Source organism: Callorhinus ursinus, unplaced genomic scaffold (genome assembly GCF_003265705.2).
Source record: "Callorhinus ursinus isolate GAN/ISIS: 27379988/994484 unplaced genomic scaffold, GSC_fseal_2.0 scaffold10, whole genome shotgun sequence".
NCBI lineage: Eukaryota > Metazoa > Chordata > Mammalia > Carnivora > Otariidae > Callorhinus > Callorhinus ursinus.
The window spans coordinates 57,704,088-57,719,511 of NW_027397072.1; the positions used below are offsets into that span (position 1 = coordinate 57,704,088).

The 15,424-nt window shown below is 35.9% G+C and overlaps 1 protein-coding gene across 6 annotated transcripts in view; it reads right to left on the reverse strand.

Annotated features, from left to right (window-relative positions):
* The window catches only part of AFTPH (aftiphilin), a 67,433-nt gene continuing 52,009 nt past the window's right edge, over window positions 1–15,424 (reverse strand). For 4 of the 6 annotated variants that reach the window (XM_025868585.2, XM_025868586.2, XM_025868587.2 and 1 more), the window contains 4 exons: window positions 13,733–13,793; window positions 12,110–12,193; window positions 7,940–8,063; window positions 1–1,138 (listed from right to left, as the gene is read on the reverse strand). In XM_025868585.2, coding sequence (XP_025724370.1) covers window positions 994–1,138; window positions 7,940–8,063; window positions 12,110–12,193; window positions 13,733–13,793 — 414 coding nt within the window. In that variant the 3' untranslated portion in view covers window positions 1–993. The remainder of the gene's footprint in view (window positions 1,139–7,939; window positions 8,064–12,109; window positions 12,194–13,732; window positions 13,794–15,424) is intronic. The other 2 variants (XM_073897639.1, XR_012379805.1) reach the window with 2 other exon arrangements.

Below are 15,424 nucleotides of genomic sequence, written 5' to 3' on the forward strand. Positions count from 1 at the left end.
TTTCTTTTAAATTATTTTATTTTTATGTAAGCTAAAAGGAAATTTACACACTGAAATCTCAAAAGACCTTGGGCATGCACATTAACCTTGTCAGAGGTTCTTCTACGTGTCTTTCTTTTTTCCATAGGAATTTCCCCAAACATTTAAAACCCATAGTTTTTACTGTATATACAGCCTAAACCATAGCAATCTATGATTATGTCATTTTACACTGTGCAAAATCCTCAAAAAATAGTGGTATGATAAAACAAAAAATCATTAACAAGTAAATTTCATTGTAAGACATTCATGTAATTTGGTCCTTCTCCAAACTAAACTGATTTAAAACAGACACAATCTCTTTAAACCCCTCCAATCAAGTTCTGACAATGATCTACACCCTGTAACAAAAGAGCAATCGATAAAGTACCTTGCAAAAGGTCAAACAGCAATATGCCAGATTGAAAAGATTAAAAAAGAGCGCAAAACTGTTAACAAAAGCCAGATCTTAAACAAACCCACTATACATAAAATTGAAAAAAAAAAAATTAAACGGGGACTTTCGAGCTTATTTATGATAGCAAAAATTAATTCAACATATGATATGAAAAATTAATAGGACATTCAATGCAATCTGAAAAAGACTGAAGGGGATTTCACAGACAGTGGAGATTTGAGTTTTTAATTTTCTTTTTTTTATTTCAAAAGTTTTGTAAGAAGGACACCACCAGTGTATTTCACAAAGACATAAATGTATACACCCCAGCAACACAAAAAGAATAAATCTTCAAAAATGTTCATCCCCGATTATTTACATTTTTTTCTAATATAAATTTAGGACTTCAGTATGTAAATAAATATACATTACTATGTATACCTTTCTAGTGCGGCTTACCAACAAATCAGCTGAACTTTTTTTTTTTTTTTTTAATTAGAGCAGGTATGCTTTTGATGGAAGGGAGGGAAGGGCTGGAGAAGGGAAAGCAATTGAAATTGTCCAATTCACATCAGTTATCAGTCTGCTTTCTCTTGGGACCTTGTGGAAGGTGTTAATGTGGCCGGGAACATCAACACCTTGGCATGCATGAACGTTAAGTCCGGAAGGCTAGCGATCACCTTGATGGCTTCTTCACTTAGGTGCTCTTCTCTTTTCGGTTTCCTATTGACAAATGAAAAAAGAGAACCGTGTTAATGTGTTTGCTGTAGGTCAAATGGGAGAAAATCCACTCTCAAGGTAGAGAGTTAGAGATCTGTGGGGACTTCTCTGCCAGGTCCTGAACCTCGTAATCCCTTTGTGTGTGTGCTTCCAGTGCCAGATGCCGAATCTCTCACAGAGATGCATGCCCGAGTTGTGTGTGCTCATTACAGCCAGGCTAGGACCTACAGACATTCCCATGTACCTATGTACAGCTCACAGATTTGCTGAGGGTTCGAAGCATCTACCGGGGCACACTTTTAAAATGTTACTAAGCAGAAATAGGATGCTGGAGCCCTAATAAAAGTTCACCCAACCAGATTTCTCCCTGACCCCCAAACTACCAAAGTTACTTCAACATAAAACAAAGTTTATGTCTGGCACAAGATCTTGTAAGTCATTTTAACCTGGGCTTTCTTCATTCCACATGGGGAATTCCAGGAGAGAAAGCCCTCAGCTCAAAAAACACCCAGTCCTGGCCCTGCTGGGACACAGGTGGCAGGTCCAAGAGGGGTAGCAGGGGAGCTGGTTTTGGATGCTGAGAATGGACACAGGTTGGAAGTGCTTGGGGAGAGGGGAAATCTCAAAATCCTAGGGGTTCTGTAGACGAAGTACATTTTACTCACTGCCCCCGGTATTAGAGGTGAGCAGGTTAGTGCCTAACATAGATAGGAAGAACTCCTTTTCATCCAGGGCTTCCCAGATAGTGAGCTGCAGAAATGTCAAGTGAGCCTCAAATGTGGCTCAAATTGAGCACATGACTGTAACCCAACCTTGATTTTTTTCCAGGATGTTAAATATATTGAAAGAATAGTTGAAAGTTAAATATATTGAAAGATATTAATTTTAGACCAAAGTTCATTTAAAATTGTTGATTCTAAAAAGCCCAATTCTCTTTTATGGTAAAATAGTTGGTACTATATTAGGTGTGACACAAGTTATTTCTTCCACCTAATTATTCTCTTTGTCGTTGTGATGGGGAACGGGACGTCAGGAGAAGAAGTGAGAAGGGAAAGACAAATATGGGCCTTTATTTCATACCTAGATTTTCTGTTATCACTTTTGAATTCAGGCTGAAATGAAAAGGTTTAATAGAATGATGGAAAAATTTTGGGACGGAAGAATCTTAGGACCAAAGTTCCTCAACAAGGGATGGGCTTTAGGCACACCAAAGCCATCAGATCAACCAATACTCAGTTTTAGGGTTTCTCAGAATGGAATAGCAATTCAGTATTTTCCACTTAAAATCTACAATTTTAATTGCATTTAAATGGTGGCAAAATTATTAGGTGGATGTTTGATGAAGAAAAACCAGAGAATGGGGGCACCTGCGTGGCTCAGATGGTTAAGCGTCTGCCTTCACCTCAGGTCATGATCCCAGGGTCCTGGGATCAAGCCCCGCATTGGGCTCCTGGCTCAGTGGGGAGTCTGCTTCTCCCTCTCCCTCTGCCTTTCCCCCTGCTCATGCTCTCTCTCTCGATCTCTGTGTCTCGAATGAATAAATAAAAATACATATTAAAAAAAAAAAAGAAAGAAAGAAAAACCAGAGAGTAAAGTGAAAGACTGTAAGTGTCTGTATGATGGAAAAGGCCAGCCTCTCACCAGTGGTCCATTTTAGCATCACTAATGATGGAGTCAACCAGATTATTATGCAACTTCTGATCCAGTACAACACCTGTGCTGGAATCCAGCCAGAACGTTTCACCCGAATTCATTAAACTTGTGGATATAATTCCTAGCTTACAGGAAATAAGGGGAAAAGAGAAATATATTAAATACTACTTGAAGGAAGCCAACAGATAAATCCCGAGATTGGGATGTTCTGCAGGACATCTGGACTGATCTTTTTAATAAGCTATTGTTAAAACTGAAAACAAACAAAAGGGTTGGGGTAGATAAGCTGGATTAAAGGAAGTTGAGGAGCTGTAACAGGCAGGTACAACAGTTCTCTGCTTTGCTGAAACCAATACTGAGTTGAGGGGACATCTGAATATAGCTTCGGTATTAGATAGAATAAAAATGCACTTAAGTTCACAGATGGAGATCACAGACTGCAGAGGTAAGTTCAATTTGGCATGGACCATAAAATCTCGTTTTTGGTTAAAACAACACACATACATATATTATTTGCATAAAATGATCTGAAAGGAGTTATACTGATCTGAGTGGTAAGAATGTGAAATTAAGTTTTAATTTTTTGTATTTTCTAACTTTCTATAATATATCTTACTGCTTCTGTAATGATAGAAGGTTATTAAAAACAGTAACAAATAGAGAGACTCTTGACTCCGGGAAACAAAAGGTTGTGGATGGGGAGGTGGGTGGGGGGATGGGGTAACTGGGTGATGGGCATTAAGGTGGGCACATGATGTGATGAGCCCTGGGCATTATACACAACTAATGAATCATTGAACATTATATCAAAAACGAATGATGTACTATATGTTGGCTAACTGAATTAAAGAAAAAAAAACAGAAACAAATAGGGGCGCCTGGGTGGCTCAGCTGGTTAAGTGTCTGCCTTCGGCTCAGGTCATGATTCCGGGGTCCTGGGATGGAGCCCCGAGTCTGGCTCCCTGCTCAGTGGAGAGTCTCCTTGTCTCTCCCTGCCGACTCGTGCTCTCTCAAATAAATAAAATCTTAAAACAAAACAAAACACAATAACAAATAAAATTGCACCTTAATGAACTTTCTTATTTGTGAAACGCAGTTGGGGTGTGAGAAAGGAGAGCAAGGTAGAAGCTTTTACCCAAGAAATGGCTGGTAAAGATTACTCTATAGACTTTCTACTAAACGGCCTTACTTCAGAGGCACTACTTAGAGGCAACAGGAAATTGAAAAAAAAGTTTACAGAGTTGATAGTTTGTGTATTTATCTGTAGTCACTGTGCATTGATGTGATCTAGTTTTCTTGGAATATAAGAAGAAATGCTTGAGGAGAACCTGAAAACAAAAAGTTGTATCATGAACTTTTCTCAAATACAAAAGCAGTGACCTAATTTTGATTTACATTCTCATTAGCTAAGATTAATGCTTTTTGTCAGTGGAATACAACTGAGAGTCCAGAAACAAGCCCATATATTAATGGAAAACTGATTTTCAATGAGGGTGCCAAGACCACCGATGGGGAAAAAAGAGTCTTTTCATCAAACAGTGTGGGATATCTGCATGTAAAAGAATGAAGCTGGACCCCCCCCCCCACAACACATTCAAATATTAAATCAAAATGGATCAAAGACCTAAATGTAAGAGTTGAAGCTATAAAACTCAGAAAAAAACATAGGTGTAAATCTTCCTGACCTTGAAGTAGGCAATGGTTTCTGGGATGGCTATAACCAAAAAGTCAGACAAAAACAAGCCTCAGTGAGAATGTGGAGAAACTAGAATCCTTAACATAGTATTGGAAGAATGTAAAATGGTGGCATTACTTTGAAAAACAGTTCAGCAGTTGCTCAAAAAGTTAAACATATTGTTACCATATGACCTGGTAGTTTCACTCCGAGTATGGAAAACATCTGTCCACACAAGAACCTGTACATGAGTGTTCATAGCAGCATTAGTCAGAATAGTCAAAAAGCGAAAACAACCCAAGTATCTATCAACTAATTAATGGATAAGTAAAATGTGGTATAATCAAAGGAATATTATATTATGCAGACGTAAAAAGGAATGAAAAACACTGATACACACAATACCATGGCCGAACTTGAAAACACACTAAGAGAAAGAAGCCAGGAACAAAAGGTCACATACTGTATGATTCCATTTATATGAAATAACCAGAACAGGCAAATTCCTAGAGACAGAAAGCAGATTAGTGTATGTCTAATACACTAATATACTAATATACCACTTTTCCCAGCCTGGGAAAAGTGTCAGATAGGAGTAACTGCTAATAAATATGGAGTTTCTCTTTGGGGTGATAAAAATGTTCTGGAATTAGATAGTGGTAATGGTTGTGCAATGCTGTGAACATACTAAAAACCACTCAACTGTATACTTGAGAAGCGTGGATTTTATGGTATGTGGATTATATCCCAACTAAAAGGTCAAAAGAAAAAAAGAAAAAAAAAGACGTATGTATCCCTTTTGGCAAATAGTCGTTTGGCTTGTATAAACGAGTTAGAGGTCTGCTGCTACTAACTAGGTGGTCACCTACTGATTAAGGTAATGAAGTAATTTTTCTCTGTGTTAGAAAAGGTAAAGCAAGAAGAAGGAACTATTTTAAAACTAAGATCTTGCATTTCTTTAAAAGGTGAGAAGTTACTTTAACAAGCTGGGTAGGGAAAGAGATGAGCACATGCATTTCTTCCTATATATGCAGCAAAGGCATTCAGAAAAGAGTATGTGTTTGTTACATGTCAATTTCCTCTACCTACTCCTGTTTCTTAACCTTGTGGTACCCTGCAGTCACTCTACCTTCTGTGTGTTGTCAACAGTCAAGAAGATTTTGCTGAGCTTTACTTTCTGTAGTTTTTTTTATTCAAAAACAAAAAGAAAAATAGAACAAAATGTAAAAGCAACAAAGACTCTGAAATTTTCTGAAATGATGCATGCCATTCACCTTTCATCCACCCTGTACAACTGAGAATCATTCACAGGGACACCTTATGGTATTACCTTCTAATTATAAGACGTGAATATGTGCATTTCTTACCATTTTCAAATAATTCCTCAAAACAAAAGACACAGTTGGCAACTTGGTGGTTTTTTTTTTCCCCCAATTTGTGTTTTAAACACGAAGCTGGACAGATACTAGAGAGCAATTCAATGCAGTTACAACACTCACCTTAAGATACACACAGTGGTTCTAGTTCATTCCGTAATAGTACAGAATAAGTGAAACAATGAAAATAATTTCTTAAAGCGATAGAAGTTTTTCAAGTTCCCTGGTGTACACAGGATGTTTCAAGGATGAGTTACAAAGTTAGGAGAGCAAGCAAGCTAACAATGTGGTGTAGAGCTCCTCCTAACGGCACAAAGACTGAATTCTCATCATGGGATTTTCAAAGTTCTACCGCAGTTCCTCCAGTGAGACTGCAGAAGTAAAAACGTAATGAAATGGTAGGACTGTCCTTAGAAAAGGTCGCCCTAAAAATAGCAGGGAAAAGCCCAAACGATAAAAGCATCAGTATTTTTTTTTTTTTAAAGTCAAATGTGCAGTAGCTTTTGGCTAACATATATAGAAAAAATGGACGAGAAATTTGTATGAGAAGAATTTCGATTTGAAAATATGATTTGGGGAGAAGAAAAATTAGAAAGTGAGCAAAAAGAATCCACAGAGGATTCATTTACAAATAGGTTCACTTAAGAGGAGGCTTTACCAGTGCCAGCAGGTGTTACCACAAAGACACGGGAACAATGAGAACAGGAGAATCTGTGGTGCGTGCATGTTGTAAATTATTCTAAGGAAAAGCTACGGGTGTCCACAATCATAAGATAATAATGCCTTTTCATAATTATAAATATTAATAATAATACATATCTGTTGAATGAATGGATATTTAAGTACACAATACAGTTTGAAAGGCAATGGGATAATTCAAACCAGAGTTTTAAGACTGGTAAGCATTTATTATTCATAAGAAAAAAAGACTTTTTAGGACCTTTTTTTTTTTAAAGATTTTATTTATTTATTTGAGAGAGAGAATGAGATAGAGAGAGAGCATGAGAGGGGAAAGGGTCAGAGGGAGAAGCAGACTCCCTGCTGAGCAGGGAGCCCGATGTGGGACTCGATCCCGGGACTCCAGGATCATGACCTGAGCCGAAGGCAGTCGCTTAACCAACTGAGCCACCCAGGTGCCCAGAAAAAAAGACTTTTTAAATGGCTTTTTTTCTACAGAAGAATTGATTCAAAAGATAAACCTGAATCTGACATGGAAACAGAATGTATTTATTTAGGAGTAAGGGCTATAATACTTCTGCCAAAGTGGGCCACTAGCAGGTAAGTATTTCCGCTTGAAAATGCTGATGAACAATGGATTTGGAACAGTGAAGCTGGTGCTCCTATCAACCAGTATTTGCTCCCGCAGTAGTGATTTCCTGGTTCACAATGACTACCTCTTATTAGGAACTGGCCTATTCTTATGGCTAACATGTCAAAGCAATGGCTTACTGTTCTGGTGCTAATTTATGTAAAACTAAAGGTTTACTGAATCCTGAGCACAGGGCCCAAGTGACATTCCTTCTATCTGGTTCCAACACTGCTTTTCTAAAGGCCATGTCCCTGAAGGGCCTCCCAGAAAGCCTGGCAAAGCAAGCCTTCACATCCCAACTCAGAGATGCTGTACATCAGCAAAAATGCCAAAAATAAAATAGTAGCCATCACCTATTCCAGCTTAGGTCAGGATTAGAAAGATTAGCCTAAGTGACTCTGGGAGTGTGAAAGTGGGTTCCCACAGATGATCATCTCAGTGGTTATGAAGGGAAAAAGGGATTGTTTCTACAGTGGCTAATGATCTCAATATTTAATCAGAATTCTTCTCCACAAAGTTTGGTGGGGCGGGGGGGAAGAGGGGGTAAGTAGAGAAAACCACATCTGTCAGCCCTTTCTAGCCTCTTATGAAATAGCTCCGTTCTGATAAAGTTCATAATGAAACATAATTTGATAACTGTTTTCTGGAATTAGGCATCATCTATTGATTTTTATAAATACAAAGTGAATTTTAATACAATTTATTGAAATACTGTCAACTTATTTGCTTTCCCATTTGGACTGTTTTAATACAGAATTCAAAACAGGGTGTAATGAACACTATCTGCTTACCTGGTAGATGTGCTTGTCTTCTCTACTGTGGACATGAGTCTTGCAAATGCATCAGTCACTTTGAGGCTTGAGGTGGAGATTTCCAGCTTAGAAGTTGTTAACTCATACAACTCTGGATCCACACCTTATAGTATAAAATGACAGTCAGTGAGGGCAAGCTGTAGTGCGTTACTCAGTCAGCCACCATCAAGACGCAAAAGGCACTCATTCTGTAAACATCTGAGTCTTTTACGAGCACATGTCTTTAGACTACTGTAATACTGCATGTATTTTTTAAATTACAATTCCACCTTTCAGGATTTTTATAAAGTAGGAAAATACTTTTAAAATCTCACTTTGGTATAAATACAGCCTTAATTCATCTAACATTTATGTAGTAGGTATCATGCAAATATTTCTAAAATTTCTATCTGCTGTAGAAAATTCTCTCAATTTTGGATTACTGACATGAAAGTTATCAATGTTTTATAGAGAGTGCACATGATTTGTTATATGATACCTCAATGTTTAAATGGACTGATTAACCTCATTTTTGATATTTTCTCTCCCTCTACACCTCTCTAACCATTCTATCTCCATTACACTCTCTTCCACACCCAAAGATTTAGAAGCTTAAGTCTCAAATATGGTAAATGACTTGGTTAAATATATTTTGATCACCTGAGGACATGAAATACTACTCAAAACATCACATTATATACCACATTGTTCTTTCTTTGAAGTGGGGAGGGTAAAATATTCCCAGAAAAACTAATAAAAGCACTACTTTTAGACAAAATGAAAACTGTCTCGGGGTTAATTATATTTCTATGGTCTCATATCCGAGTTGGTTTTAAAGAATTCAAAATGAAGCTGAGTTAGATTTATTTGACTTCACTAAAACATATGTATATATTTTTGTATTTCCCTTGAATATAGATTTATATTAAATAACAATGACTACAAAAACACTTAAAAGAACAATTAAATATTTTCGACTTAGGCTCAATTTTGGGTAATAGAGACTCAGATAAAAAAAAAAAATTAATCCGGGGTGCCTGGGTGGCTCAGTTGTCAGGCATCTGCCTTCGGCTTGGGTCATGATCCCAGGGTCCTGGAATCGAGCCCCGCATCGGGCTCCCTGCTCCGCGGGGAGCCTGCTTCTCCCTCTCCCACTCTCCCTGCTTGTGTTCCCTCTCTCGCTGTGTCTCTGTCAAATAAATAAAATCTTAAAAAAAAAATTAATCCTCTGCTCTCTATGGTACCAGCAAATTACTTGAGGTAAAAAGTTTAGCAGTTTCAGAGTATAGCAGAAAAGCAGACTGTAAGGAAGAATGTCTTATAGTTTCATCAATTTTTATTATTTCTAAAAAAGCTCTGAAGATCAGAAGAGAAAATTATACATAAATGTAAATACTAATGTTATTAACAAGTTTCCTCCTTTTAAGATATTTAAAGGTTAAGAAAAAAATCAGGAACTGCCTTCTATTAACCAACTTTGCAGATGACTGGCAGATGTAAATACAGACTCAGATGTTTACAGAAATCAAACAAGCAAAAGCAGCTTCCACAGTTGTTATGTCCAACAAGGAAGGAAGGCTATAGAAAATGTTTGTTGACTCTCCCAAGTTCTTAATATTTATTTCATTAAGGTACAGTTTCGAAAAATACTTAGACCGTTTCTTTGTATCTCTGTAAGAATATAGGTTTCAATTAAAATCTAAAAAATTGTAGATACCTGTAGGGGACCAAATGAACCCAAAGTACCTCCTTCCTCCACTGTGAAAGGTTAGATTCCAAGTAACCACAAAATTTAAGCTAATGTCTAATATACAGCACAGAATAAACAACTGCATTCTGACTGGCAACAAAAAGTGGTAGTAAAAATTTGGTCAGGTTTGTAAAATACTGGCCACTTGGCTGTCAAAAAATAAAGTGGGAGATTAAAAAAAAAAAAAGACAACAAAAAACCCAACCCCCCTTGCCCAAAACAAAACCACTACCATCACAAAAAAACCAAACCAAAACAAAACAACCCCAGGAAAGTACCATGACCATGTTTTATATTTTTCAAAAACAAGGAAACTACTTACTCTACCCTAATAATTGGAGAATAATTCTTTTTTAATGGAAGAGTCTGCTTGTGTTTTTTTTTTGTTTGTTTTTTACAGAACCTTAATGAGGCACAGTTTAGTTACATAACTAAAGCTAGCCAACCAAGTTCTATGCCAACCTCCTAAGTCTCACACACAAATAATTAAATAACCGCAAGCTAAGACAAAATGACTTTCCCAGAAACAAGTCAGAAAAAGTGCAAGCAAGTGGTGAAATGGAACACTGAGAAAGGTGTTGATACCTGTAGGTTGATGGTAAGTTTTAACAAAACCCAATAGCAATAAAAAGAAGCCAAAGCAAATTTATAGTAATCAAGTTTATAGAGCAGCTAGAGCATATTAATGAAAACACAGAACAAAAATATTTAAAAGGTTCCAAATAAGGAGGACTGCATTTGAGCATGCTAATTTCACTTCCATTACAGCTCTAAGCTTCTGAAACCACTTGCTCTTCTTGAAGCTGTGTATACTGAGCCTGGTTATCACGTAATTTCTGTACTTCATTTGTGTTCTGAGATGTAACCAAAAATTAAACTTAAACCAGGTTTTAGGTGTCTAAAAATAGTGACCTCATGTAAATTACAGTACAGTTCATGACAAAACAAATCTGAGAGCAAATTAAAAATGGGAGGCTGGTAATTCATTCTTGGGAATACAGCAATAAGGAAACTGATACACAAGTTTTTGTTGTCTTTTTTTCCCCCCAATTAAGTATTAAAAACAGCTAATTAGGCTTACTCCGGTCATTCCATAGCTCAAACATATTTAGAAGTAATTTGAGTAAATAGTAAAATATCATTTTGAAGTCAAAACCAGACACAGATTGGTTTTTCATATGCTTGCAAAATCTTGGAAATAATGAAAATGATAACCAGGGGCTTAGATTTGAGAAATCCAGTCATTCTACCAAATGGCCTTGGAACTTCCTTAGAGCAGGATGAGATTTCCATAACCAGATTTTGGAGAAGGATGTTCTGGGTTCCAGGCTCACCCTTATCTGACTCTTATGGTCTCCCCCATTTCCCACCACGGCTCCTGAACTGCTCAAAGTGGGTGGTAGGGTATCAAGCAGAATAGAATAAAACCAGCAAATTCTCAGGAACCAGGCTGGCTGTTAACTGGCTGCTAGTGGGGATAGACAGGGATCCTCGCTATGCATTCTGGGCATCAGCATCTATATAGTACCCCAACAGCTGTCTGGTGATCAATGGGCATGATTACCAGATCACAAGCAGGGATGACAGGGACTCATTAAAATCGTATCAAATAAAATGTAAACATAAAAATGCCATTATATTTTAATCTTTTATTCAGTTAAAAAATGACAAAGTACATTAGTCCTTTGGTCAATAAACTGAACTTCGCAGGGCTGAACATTAATTTAACAGGTACTCCAGTTAAGTTTTAATTTCTAGCTTTTAATATAGCAATTATTTTCTACTATTCTGTAACATTTCTTTTTTCTCCATGGAAGTCTAACAGAATACTTTCTATTTGAGAGCTACATAAAAACTACATAATAAATTCTATGTGGGATCTATATAGAACTAAGTGCTAGACTCTAACATTTTGGAACCTATTTATACACTTAGCATTAATAAACAAATAACTGAATGCTAGAATTTGTAGAGGTTCTATTACCACAGGCACTACAATGTAAAGTCATCTTTGTATACTAAAATATTCTTATAGCTCTAAACCTGTATTTTTTTCAAATGGCTTTATAGGATATGCTTTCAAAAATAAGCATATAAAATATCACATTTTGCATTTACAGGAGTCCCCCCCCCCCCCCAACAAACCCTGCCTTTAATTGTCTAAGGACATTAGGGCTACTTTAGTCCTAGAAACTACTTTCGGCTCTGACTGGTACACTGAGAAAGCTTTCCTTAAAACACATTTCACAGAAGTCATTTGTTATAGTCAGATACTAGAAAATAATGATAGATAAAAGAAAAGTATTAGAAAGATATTATAGAGAATACAACTACTTGTTTCCTTGTTTATAGGAAAGTCAAGTGATGTGGTCATGCTTTTAGTAATTAAACTAGAATTGTGGTTTTAACACTCTGCTGACCTGGGATTGTGGTGCTGCTGCTAGAGCTACTGTCATCCACGGGCCCAAAGAAATCAAGGTTCAGAAGAGTGGAACCTCCACTAGCTTGAAATTCAGTGACCGTGTTGGTAGGCAGCCACACAGAAGGTAAGCCAAGGGAGGAGGGGTTATGTGTAAAAAGGGGTAAGACACACACTTGAACATGCAGGTTATAATTAGTAGTCATTACATATTTTAAAATCAACATTAAAACAATGTGTACAGTATTAGTTTTTCATTACTAAGGACATTTCTAAAGTAACAATTTAATAATTCAATGTACATTTTCTCATGTACAAAGTAAATAATTTAACACTTAGTAAGGTTTTAGTTAAGAGTTCAGTTCTTTCAATCAAAACTCAAAGCCATACCAGAAAGACCAAGGGGAAAGTGTACCCGTTAAAGGGAAACAATACTTTAATCTCAACCCAACAGTAAATCACTGTACATGCCCCAATCAATCTTCTGTGTTAGTAATGTTGGTTTCGAATTAATGATTTTTAAAAAATGACAAAGTTGTCAGTTTCAGGACACACACCAATACATTAACTTGGTTTAAATTAAAATAACATTAATAAGGACTGTCATAACTGCCCTACCCTGATGTGCAGCCTCAAGCTGTACTGTTCCCCTTTAACTCTGAAACAGTAATCAGAAATAGCATACAGTTTTAAAGAAGTTGTTTGTTAATAAAAAGCATGATGATTTGACTGAATATTCGAGACACCAGACAACAGCAAAAGGTGCATCCAGGCTTTCCTTCAGCACTGCTATTCAATTGGATGCTTTCCAGATGTCCTAGGACCCCCAGTCTAAGGCAAAGCTGATAGAATGACAGGTGTTTTAGACAATGGCTCAAATAACTTATGAAGTATAAAGAATAAGAATAATTCTATCTTAGGGTCCAATTAAAATGTGTGGTGTCAACACACGGGAAAACTAGCATTTTGTGTCATTTATTTTAAAGACCCACATTACTAGGATAAGTTATTCCTTTTCAGGATTTTCTCTTAAAGCCTTGAGAGAAACCAATTATTTCTGGAACTACCTACTAGTATTTTGAGATGAGTTTTAGAAAAGGATCATGAAAATCATTCATTTTCCAGTTGCATAATAAGTGCTCTATAAAATATTATTAAATCTGAAAACTACTTTAAGTCAATAAATATGGATCTATTTGCACATTGTTTTTGGTTATACAATTGTGCTTTGTGCTTTTTTTAAGCAGCCTCTAGCCACAAGACTTTGCATCCAAGAAAATTCCATAAATTAAATCTACAGAAACAAATTTCAAGTAAACTGATCCTACCTAAAATATCATTCCAACTACTTAGATCCTTGTAAAACGTAAAGAAGCTTGTTTTTGACTTAAATTAAAATTTTACCTAGCTACTGCTACCTACTTATGGACATTAATACTGTTAATAATAGTAACAGCTGTTGTTTTTGAGTAATTACTGTTCAGAAAGAAAGCCTGAATTTCCAAAGATAAGAATAAGAAATTATGTTCAAACAAAAAAGGAAATCAGCAGAGAGAAGTCTGTCTGAACTTTGTAGCTTTCTTAACTCTAGCTCTGGTGCTAGAGGCTCTACGGAGAGACGTACCATCTAAAGGGTTAGTAAGGCCACTGCTACTCCAGTCAAACTGGACGGGTGGTAGAGACTCCTAGAGTTGAAAACCAAAAAATCAAAATTAATCAGTACAGGCTGTAGCAACATAAAGAATCCTTAAAAAAACAAAAAACAAAAAACTATTATAGCAAGATCATTAGGCAATAAAGTACCTAAAAGACAAAACTGGGAGAGTTTACAATTTCAGAAGGTTATCTAAAAATATGAACACAAATTGAAATTGAAAAATTGACAAACAATACAGTTTACTGATATTAAAAAACTGTCTTTGAGAAATGGAATTCACTTTACATTTTCAAACAAATTTTTATGGACTGATTCTATGTCAAGATTTCAATCTAGTCTCAAGTTATGACTTAAACTATTGGCTAGATTACAATTCAAATATTAAAAAAATCACTGACTTTAATCACTAAAGAGTCATCTACTTTATATTAAATGACTAGCCACTTAAAATTTCTCAGTGGACAGTCTAATGCAATAGAGAAGGTACCATATTGAAAATGAGATTTGAGTTATTCAAGACCAAATAACTACTAAATAACTAGTTGTATGACCATGTGTAGCTTAATTTAGTTGGTCTCTTTGTATATAAAATGAGAAGGTTTAAAGTCCAAGGTCTCTGGTTCTTTAAAATTTCCCAAGTAAAAGAAAAGTATGGGCCAGTAAATAGGAACTAAATTTAAAATTCAAAAAAAAAATTTAAATCAACTTCTCTAGTTTAGAAATTACTTATAATCAATATCAGAATTTAATTTTTAAAACAATGTACTTAAAAGTATACTCAGAGCTCATATGAATATTCTAGGTTTTAAATTTTGTTGACTGCCAAACACATAAAGATAAATTGAGTAAATGATACATGTAAGACGTAAAATAATACAAAACATTTAAAAAACGATCATTGCTTTAAGAACAAATTTTACAAGAAAAAATTGGGATTCCTGATTTTCTTTCTTCTTTTATTTTGGGGTGGTTTTGACAACACTTACTGAAATAGCCTGTGTTCTGATAGACTCTTAATACCAACATGTTGCTGTCCTTTTTTTTTTTTTTTTTTTTCGGTATTGCTTACCACTATGCTTTATTGTAAGGTAGGTACTATTAAAACTTTACATTCGTTTTTTTGGTGTGTAGATAAAGACTTGTTCCCTGTAGGAGAGGAGCATGAATTGATTATTTTTGAAAGTCTAATCCCATTATAATACAATTGTCTTGATAATTGGGGTATCAATGACAGGCATGTTACTATTACACATTTAGTCTTTCCTAAATCAGGTCAGGCCTGGAGGTTGAGGAGGGAGGTATAAACAAAGCAAAATCCTCACATTAGTGGTTGCCAGGGCGTTACAGGATAGTTGGGGGTGGGGAGGGCCATTAAGACAATTCTTTATGGTGATGGAAGAGTCATGTATCTTGATTGTGGTGGTGGTTACACAAATCTACCCACATGATAAAATGACATAGAGCTATACACACATATTGTAATAATCAAGTAATATCCCTTGTTTTGATATTATGCTATAATTAAGATGTAATTAGGGGGAGAAACTGCTGAAGGGTACAAAGCATCTCTTCTGTACGATCTTTGCAACTTCCTGTGAATCTATAATTATTTCAAATAAAATTAAAAATAATGCTGGTGAAAATCTAGTTTATAACTTA